General features: G+C 38.6%; 1 protein-coding gene across 1 annotated transcript; it reads right to left on the minus strand.

Annotated features, from left to right (window-relative positions):
- Nucleotides 1-406: 406 nt before the first annotated feature.
- On the minus strand, nt 407-9,983 carry tspan2a (tetraspanin 2a). Its single transcript, XM_062416234.1, has 8 exons — nt 9,852-9,983; nt 7,236-7,338; nt 2,128-2,225; nt 1,222-1,296; nt 1,005-1,097; nt 844-915; nt 579-662; nt 407-472 (listed from the first exon to the last, which is right to left on the minus strand). Exons 1-8 carry the CDS (start codon nt 9,918-9,920, stop codon nt 407-409), a joined length of 660 nt encoding a protein of 219 aa, XP_062272218.1. The 5' UTR covers nt 9,921-9,983.
- Nucleotides 9,984-10,306: the final 323 nt, after the last annotated feature.

Consider the following 10,306-nt stretch of genomic DNA (forward strand, 5'->3'; position numbering starts at 1 on the left):
CAGTGTAACAAAAAGACGTTAAAAAACAGGAATGTCACAGAGTTGTGCCAAAAGCGAAGCATGTGTTATGGATAAGAAGAGAAATGAATCAGTGTTTCAGTGCTGGTGGAGTCGAGAGGAAGGTGTGAGGATGACAATCCAGCGTATCGTGTTGAATTTGGTCCGTGGGATTTATTGTAACTCTCTCTGTCTTTGTACTGTTCAGTGAACCTCCCCACCAGATCAGTCCGGACTATGAGAAATGGCTTTAAAAATGTAACTTTGGTGTTTCCCTTCTTATGCAGACGGATTGATTATGAAGGGTTCAGTGAGCTTGTAGTGGGCTTGCTGGTCAGGGTGGCAGTGTGTGCGTGTGCACGTGTGTGTGTGTGTGTGTGTGTAGGGAGGGTGGGGGTCATCTCATCAACTATATAACCTCCCTGTTGTTCCTGATGGCACAACACAGGACCATACTGAAGATCATTCCTATGATCTGAAAGAGATTTTAAAAACATGTTAAAACATCTGTGTAGACTGACAGAGGAATGACTATGTTGGGTTTACAAGCTGTAGACTAAATATATTTTGTGAATTCTCACCATTACTCCTGCAATACCAATCCCAGTGAATCCAATGATGTGCAGCCTTTCATTGAAGAAGTCTGTTATTGCAGTTAGACAGTCCTAAAACAAATAAAACAATGCTACAACATTCATATTGATAACTACAGTTACACAACCCTGCTGTGAGTTATTTTACATGAAAAAGGATCAGTGACACTTATGTTAATTAATGCTTAATTGCAGCACAATGGTCTTATACTGCCACCATGTGGGTGTAAAGTGTTGCTGCAGGCAGGTTTACCTGAGTGCCCTCTGGAACTTCTGCACACAGAGCAGCAGTAGGGTCTGATGATGTACCTCCACAGCAGTTCAGCTGTAAATGTAAAACATAACGCACAGGTTTAAGGCATTAACTGCAACCACATAAAGAGGGAGACTACACAAAAGCCCAGCTTTACTCACAGATTGGTGGTAAATGAATGCTATTGCGGTTTCGTTTGAATTGGAGACGTCAGAAATGGAGCTGCTATAAAACTTTTGGACTTCCTCAACAATCTGTTATTGATGAAACATAAAACAAAAAAATGGTTACTTAGTGAGTTTTTATTATTATATATATATACATATATATATATAAAAGACAGACTTTTTGATTAAAAAAACAACAACAAAACTGCACCTGTTCCTTGTTTATGAATCCAAACACGCCAGCGGCTATCTCTGCACCAAAGATGATCAGCAAGCAGGCAAAGAACTGCAGAACAGGAAAAAGGCTTATTATTGCATTCAAAAGGAGCCCATCTGTCATAAAGAAAAGATGGGTACACTTTGTCCCTCTATTTGGCACGATTTATACATTTAATAAATAGTTAATAACACATTATAATGAAGTTTTTAACAGTATACATGTTTATTAATGTATATGTCAACTACTGTAACTCCTCCTGTGTACAACCAGAGGTGAATGAATGACAATATAGTAAAACACAATAAAAAATAATACAAAATATGTCTCCATTGAACAAATTATTGACAAACTGTGGACAAATAACTTGAAAACAGCAGTTGACAAAATCATTGTTTTGTCATTGTCATTTTCTGGGAAGTTTCTTAGAAATACATATATTGTATTTGGTACTAATTATAGAAAAAAAAACCCAAATATCCATAATAGGAAAACTTTAAACTTTACTTTAAATTGATTCATTATTCATTTATAATGAGAAGCAGTATTCTCCAATTGTGCTGAGTTGTGTGCTTCTCTGTAAACATATTTCATATTTTTGCATGTTCAGATGACCTACTTTCCACACAGTGAAAAGATTATTGGTTACACTAGCAATTAATTGGAAGTATGAACAGTATTATTCCAATAATAAGCAAAAACATTATATAATTATTTCCACAAAACATCTTGGAAATTATTTTTTTCAGAAATCACAGACCTTTAAGAAAGGGATATCAGTAAGAATTCATATTGGTGCAACATTCATCTTCAAAATGCCAGTAAAGGAACATCAAAACACTGCAGTGCACAAATGATGCCCGGAGAGGAGACACAGCACCTTTGAACACTTTAACTCACCGATGCAAGAAGACACTGAGACTCACGTACAGCCCCGAAACAACCAAAGAACCCAACGATCATCATTAACCCTCCTGCACCAAGAAGGATGTACACAGCTATGGAGAGAAAATAAGATAGAGAAACAAAAACAGATAGATTAGAGTGAAGAAATGCTGTTTAATGGGGAAAGTCTCAAATCTAATCATATTGTCTCTCTCGCAGTTCAACGCTTCAACTGAGGATGGCAGCATGGTCCAAGTGCTTTCAGCTCTTTGTTGAAGCAGAATTTAATGAAAGGACTGTTGTTGTGCTTCACTACCAGCAGAAACGTGTAGGTTGAAACTCCTTTAGTAGCCTAAAACCTTTGAACTGCTTCCCACCATTCAGTCTGATTATCAGCGTGCTGCTTTAGTGCAGCCACATGTGAATTTGAAGCTTTGTGTGTGAAGATGAAAGACTGAAATGTCTGAAATTCACTAAATCCCTGACATAACTTGATACTACTACAGGCGCTTTGTGTTTGTTTGGCTTTCTTTTTCTCTGATCACATTGCATATTATTATAGTATAACATTATGAGTATAATATTAATTATGTCAACTTACAATTGGTGTGTGAGTTGCATCTAGGGAGTAGTGGCCATTGTGTCTGAGTTACGCAAGTTAGAAATAACACACAGACACATAAATGCCTTGAAAAGTATTGATTTTGAGGTCGCTCAGGGATTGTAGAGACAGTGTAATATGTGAAACTACTGACAATAAATACCTGCAGTAGGCCTCCCTGTCAGAGTGCTATATAAAACACTGCACAGCTGCAAATAGCTGGGAATCTTCCCCCATCTAAACCATGAGAAACAGGGTTTACTTTTTTTTGATATGCTGGTATATTCAGGCTTTGTGCATTTACAGTCCTGCAGGGTAAAGCAGTAGAACAGATGCTACTTTACTGGTAAAAAGCCAAATCAAATTTTCGGGGCTCTGATTCCTAAAGAATTAGACTACAACCCTCAACCGCCTGGCTCCCAACAAGCCGGGATGTCGTCACCTCCTCTGCTCCCAGCCCTCGCTACCGAGCCCTCTACACTGTAACTGTACACCAGCCCCCATCCCCGAGGTCCATGCTAAGGGCCTAATCAGTGACATAGACAGCAACCACTGCAGCAATTTAATTAATCCACATGGGAGGGGATGCAAGCTGTTGTTTTCCTGCTGTTGAACAAAAGGGGAGGTAAAGACAAGGCCATCCACGGTGAATAGACCGCAGTGCTGAAGGGAACTGGAAATGAGGGATGCACTTCTTCAAACAGTGTCTGTGTTAGCAATGGAAAATATAATGAGCCTAGACAGCTTCTATTGTATATACAAAATGTCTAAACTGAACTGATCGTGGGTTGTGATGTTTTCACTGAAGCACTTCCTCTGAGTGAAACCACTGATCTGTAGCAGACAGTGGGAGGAGTAAACTTCCTTCTGATTAAAACTGGTAGCAGTTATCAGTTAGAAATACAAATTAGAGAGTGCATTTGTATGTTTCTTTCTGTCTGTAACTTTTGCACATGCGCACATTACGGCTGTTTACCGGCTGGTGCACGGGGCAACAAAGGTGACAGAATGGAAAATGAATCATCCACAGGGAATGCCGCCACTTTGCCTTGTTATGGTATAACTCTGTTTAGTCTCATTGCTCAGGGTGCACGTAGGCAGCCACCGCTCTGCTCCGGCAGCTCGCCACGATATTTACTTTGTTGCTATGGTTCCGCCGCGATCGATCTTCATGAAGTATCTTACAGATACGTAGATAAATTGACAACTTTGCATTCAGTAATGTGCAGCAGACTGTTGCTACTAAACAACAAAGTCTGTTCAAGATCACATCAACTGATCAATCAGCAAGAAATATTCAGAATCAGATCCTTTATTTGAGTAAACGGAAAAAAACCTGCATTATACATTTTACTTAAGTGAAAGTACTTAAGATTTACCAGCTAAATGTATTTCCCATTATGCAGCGTGTCCCCTTTTCAGTGTTTTACTACAAATTATTGAACTATTATCACTAATGCATTAATGAGTAAGACGCATTTTAATGTCATAGCTGGAAAGTTTTATGTAATCGTATGAATGATTTGTATTTAAATCTTGGAAGGTATTAATCTGACATTTTTAGATTTCCGCTTTTTTGTTGACGAGCGTCTGTGAGCATATTGCGATCACTTTCATGTCTGCACAGTAAATATGAAGCTACAGCCGGCAGACAGTTAGCTTAGCACAAAGACTGGAAAGAGGAGGAAACAGCTAGCCTCGCTCTGTCCACAAGCACCTCTAACAATCAGTTAAGATAACTTTGTCCATGACAGCAGCAGCCACTTCCTCAAGTCTAGTTATTGCTGTTGTGAGGTTGCCAGGCAACCAGCTAAGTCTCTGGGAAGTGATGGAAATAGTCCCATAAATATAGTGGAGTGAAAGGTGCAATATTTGCTTCCGAATGTAGTAGATGTAAAAAGTGATAAGGTACAATAAGGTCCATTAATTTATTTTACTTTATAAGACTTCCACAGCAGGTCGTCTACTAATAGGAAAAACAGCGATTCGATCCCTGTCTCTTCCAGTCTGCATGCTGTGGTGTCCTTGGGGAAGATACTGAACCCCAAATTGCTTGCAAAACATCAGAGTGTGACTGTGTGTGTGAATGAGTATTAGATTAGATCTTCCAGCCTCTGCCATCAGTCTATGAATATATGTGTGAACGGGTGAATTTTGACACGCAGTGCAAAGCGCTATGAGAGGTCAGGAGACTAGAAAGGCTCTATATATGTAAATGCAATCCACTTATCCATTTACTTGAGTAAATGTACAAGTTAAAAAAGTTGTGTGATTAAGTTTGACGTAAACGGAGGAGCTGAACAATATTTGCATGTCAAATTAAACCCTACTGAACAAAAATTATCACACCTGTGGTAGTTTGCATGAACAGACAGATTGTGAGAATATACATATATTTTAGCTGCATAATACTTCTCTTCTACTGTGTATGATGACATTAATGTACTGTGTATGTTCTGTTTTATATTTACTGTAACATTTATGTTGCCTTCCTACTTGAAAAAACAACATTTTATTTTTAATCAGATCTTTATCTCATTCTAAAGGCTATATATTATATATACACACACACACACACACACACACACACACACACACATATATGTATATATATATATATATATATATATATATATATATATATATAATATAAAAATAACTCTGAGACTTCTGCTATGATCTCTCTGTGCCTTTTCCTCACATTTCTCTCTTGTTTTTTGTCAGCGTCTTCAGGATAAACTCCTGTCACCTGCCCCACCCAGCCTGCTCCTTTATCCTGAGGGAGGCAGCCAGTTCCATGAAAGCACAGCAGAGAGCTGATGAAGTGAAGTCACCATTTTAGGTCATGGTCTAAACGGGGGTAACAAGAATAGGCTTCATTCTAATCATCAGCGCCCACAGCGAGAGAGCGAGGGAGCGAGACAGGGCCTATTGTAGGGAGTACTGCAACACCACTGAACACTGAAGGGTGTTTGTCTTATCTATTGTATCTTTTAATTGTCTTCTGTGTGTTTTATTGGGATCTTAGAAATCAACTCTTTCAAGATTGATCAAAAGATACCTTAGCCTGAAGTGCTGAGAACTAATGAGATGTTGTAATTCAGAGACGGAGCTGTTCATTAATCAGATAAAAGCTCTGGAGTCCATTTGTCACCACTTGTGCATGTCCGATTGATTGATTTGTGTTATCCCAGGGAAAAATCAAACTCAAATCAATGTTTTTTAAACACAAGAAATTCTCTCCATAACTCCAACACTAACACTAATTGTGCCTCTCAATAATCATTTGACATGTCGTCTTTCCCCATGTGGCACCCTGCATCACTTGCAGAGCGAAGGCGGGATCTTCACTTTTTAAAACGGAAAACTTTTGCCCCTAAGCAGACCTGATGGTTGAAGATATAAGTGATGATTAAAACATTTCAGAAACTTCAGCTTCATTTCTGCTTTGTGCAAATGCCTGTTAACCATTCATCACCTCTCATTCACACCTGCGGCCCCTGAACAGGTCTACAGTAAGATGGCGGAGGGTGATGATGATTACATCATAAAAGCTAAAGTCAGTGGGCATGAAGTCTGACCCTGGCCTGTGTACACTGAAAAGGAGACTGATTAAAGGACATACTGAAAGTTTGTTTTACACTCAATTTAGTTTTCTTTTACCCCTGGAAGCAATATATTATTTCTTTGAGCCTGCTTCATCATTGTCATCAGTTTCACACGCTATACTTGTTATAACAAGCAGCTCAGTCCTCCTTTTTAGCATTTGTAAGCAGCAGACGTTTAATAAGTGGTTTATAAGACGCTATAATGTAGTATGTATAATGTAGTTATAGGCACAGGAAAATAAATTTTGAAGTGTTTCTTAATGTACAATATTTGTCAGCATTTACAACAGTATTTTACTACATTGCCATTCATCATCTGTTTATACACCAGCCTCTTATAGATGCCAAAAGGAGGAGTTATAATTACTGATAAATCCATTAGTAAGCACTTATATTTATCTATTTGTGCTGATTGCATTATAGTGTGTAGTATTAAATGATTGTGTATGTAAAGTAAAGTTCTACCAGATGTTGAACTGTGGTTTAAAGCTGTAAAGAATAATAGATTGACAGAAAATTAGTCTGCAACCATTTTGATGCTTGATTAATTGTGTCAAGTCATTTTTTAAGAAAGATTTTCAGCTTCCAGCTTCTTAAATATGAATATTTTCTGATTTCTTTAATCCTCTATGATGGTATACTGAATATCTTTGGGTTGTGGATTTTTGGTCCGAACAAAACAAGACATTTTAGGGAACTTTTCCACCTTTTACCTTTTTTAAACCCAATGATTAAACCAAGAAAATAATGGACAGATTTATTGGTAAAGAAAATAACATGTGACTTGCTCCCTCCTCGTATCATTAACATAATCGCAAGAAATAAGGTTCATCACTATGCTCGACTCAGTTATCTTGAGTCGTATTTCATGTTCTGTAGATGTGAACTGAGGTGTTGCAGAAACGGTCACGTACCTATGAAGAAGGTGTCAGGGGCTTTATCACCTGTCAAGAGCTCCACTGTCTGTGGGTCAAACCTGAGCCAAAGTCCCACAGCCAGCACCAACAAGCCTGACAGCTGAGGAATAATGGAAATAAGATCATATCACAATTAGCAACATCATCTACGGGATAATAATAATAATTTTGGAACAACAATACACTTATTATTTGACATGTGTTCCCTGTTTTTAGGCTTAAGATTAAGATTCTGCAAGTGGCGCTCTTCTCTTCTCTTTGTCTCATCAGTAAAGTGGCTATTGATGCTCATTGCCTGCTTTTCTTCTGTTCGTTCTAAACAAACTGCTGCCAGAAATGTTAATGCATCACCTCTTGAATGACTAAAGGTTTTTCAAAGAATCAAACAGCGTGAGATTTTTCAGACTACACTGTGCGAATGTGTGGCCAAATAAATGTGTTTCGATTAAATTAAGTCAGCTACAGCATCTTCTCTGTATAAGACAAGGATCCAAGTCATTTTTAGTGGAAATACTGTATGTTGAGGTAACACCTAAATTAAAACAGGATGTCAAGTGTGACGTTCTTGATGAGTTCAGTCACTATGTGTCACCATAAGAAAGTTAATCCTCCTAGCCTTCAAGACACCTAAAGAACATTTTTTGGTTTAAACCACCAGTGTTATATATGTATGTACAGGTGTATCAGTGTAGATGTTCAGTTTTTTAACATAAAACACATCTCAAAGTGAAAAAACAATATACAGGTTAGATAACAATAAACCACATCTATCATTTATATCTTATAGTGCCAGAGCTGTGAGCAAAAGTAAAGTAAAGCAGAGTAAAAATCACTTTAATCTTTAAACCTCTAACTGTGAACAATCCTGATATTCTTTGAACATATAACCAAACCTCTGTCTGTTTAGTCTATGATTCTTTATTAAGCCTCTTCTTTCTATTCATCAGGCCCCAAGAAGGGAAGCATCTGCTGGCAGTAAGAGTTAAAATGATGATGGAATAGGCAGCTCCTGTTTCCATATGGGCCTTCAAAGTATCATATCTGAACGCCAGCATCACCATCAGCATCAGTGGTCTATCTCCCATGGTGCATTTCAGCCACAGGCTGTGCCAGCCTCACAGTGCCTGGGTGATGTAACTCACGCTGGCATTGGCGGCTTGTTGGCTCTGCACCCCAAAATGACAGCGTACTGTACGCCCCTTTTGGCTCGGACCACAACAGCTCTGTTTTCAGTCCCCAAACTCCTGAACAAAGAGGATGCTGTCTGTTTGGGTGACACTACTTTGGACACAAGTGATCGTCTTACAGAGCGCGGATGAGCCAACGCCGCCGCCTAAACCCATATATACTGTATCATCTAGCAGCAGAACATGAGCACCCATTGGATACAGTTACATGAGTCTATAACAGCATCTACAGCTGGAACAATTAGCCAGTTAATCAATGAGTCAATTAATAGAAAATAAATCAACTACTTTGATTATTGATAAAATAATAAAAGTAATTTTGCAATGAAATATGCCAAACACCACCCAGTTCCAGCACTGTTGTAGTGCTTTTCTTTGTCTTATGTGATAGTTTAATGTTTATAGCTTTTGACTTTGGGCTGTTAGTCACAATAAATAAGCTATTTAAAGATGTCTGCTTAGACTTTTCACTATTTTCTGACATGTTAATGAAAATAATCCCCTCCTTTTTATAGCCCAAAAAGCAACTTTCATTTGACTGGTTAAATTCATAACACTGTGTGATGCAATGGCAGATCCTACAACCTTAGGTGAGAGAATGAACAAACTAAATTGGCATTTGCACATTTCAACCAGATGTGCACGCCCTCATATAGACATATATTAACAAGACCAGACATAACATCCATAACGTCAGATGAGAAGTCTCAGCACAGCAAAACGGAAGTGATTCCACTAGTGACCTTATCTGAGTAAACCTGATGTAGCATAACAGACAACAACAAAAACCTCCATGATGTGCCTAAAACAGATTAACACAGTCTGCAGAAAGAAAGAAAACAACACCTCCAGACCTGTCACAGTAAAGTCACAACACAATGCCAAATCATGAGAGGATCTGAAGAGTGGGTGTGTTGGAAAAGTTGCAACACAGTGCAGCTCTTATGTATGTGCTGCAGTGTGACTACTGTACACTAAATACTACATTAGTCATAGGAATATTAAAAGGTTTAGTGTTTTTGGAAGGTCTTTTGTGATCTATTATAATACTATTAATGATTAAAAAACATTTCAGAGATAGAAGATGGTTTCAGCACTTTATAAATTGCTTAACTGACTTGAATGAAAAGAAGAAGAGTGGTAATATAATTCAGGATTTGTTTGAGAATTTGGGGAAACAGTGAAGAGTCAGAGTTGTGTGCACACAGCAGGTAGATAAAGGCAGTCTGCACGATTACACTATCACTCCCAACTCCAGTTAATATTGAAACCAGGCTGATTAAAAACCTTGTCAAACAAAGCCATGAGACAGCCTGTGCCTTATGTGTGTTTAACATGTAAACATTGCAATAAACTGAGACTGCTCAGTATATGTGGGTAAAATGAATGCATGTACATTTGCAACCCATTTGTGAAACGGACTTACCCAAAAGATGAAGTTGAAGACGAAAAGCAGATATTTCACGCATTTCATCCCTCCTTGCACTTTGCTCATGATGACACCTGATTTGTCGATATCTCCGATCTGAAGCGCGATGCCCTCTGGACACGAATATTCTTCAAATCCTCGCTTCTTCTTCTTCCAGCTGGACATCAAGCATGCAATGATGATGATAAGAGCTGCACCGCTTCACCACCAACATCCATCCACACATGTACACATGCGCACAAGCTGACTGCACGCTGTCTTGCACCGCCCATCGTCGTGTGTATGTGTGTGTGTGTGTGTGTGTGTGGGTACGATTTAAGCCACTTTCGGGGACACTAACCAGACATTACACCAGTTTATTTGGGGTACTTTGTGCAACTGGGGGCAAAAGTAATGTCCCTAATTGGTTAAAATGCAGATTTTGGGGTCAGTGTTAGGTTTAGGCAAGTAGT

This window comes from Scomber scombrus, chromosome 3 (genome assembly GCF_963691925.1).
Source record: "Scomber scombrus chromosome 3, fScoSco1.1, whole genome shotgun sequence".
NCBI lineage: Eukaryota > Metazoa > Chordata > Actinopteri > Scombriformes > Scombridae > Scomber > Scomber scombrus.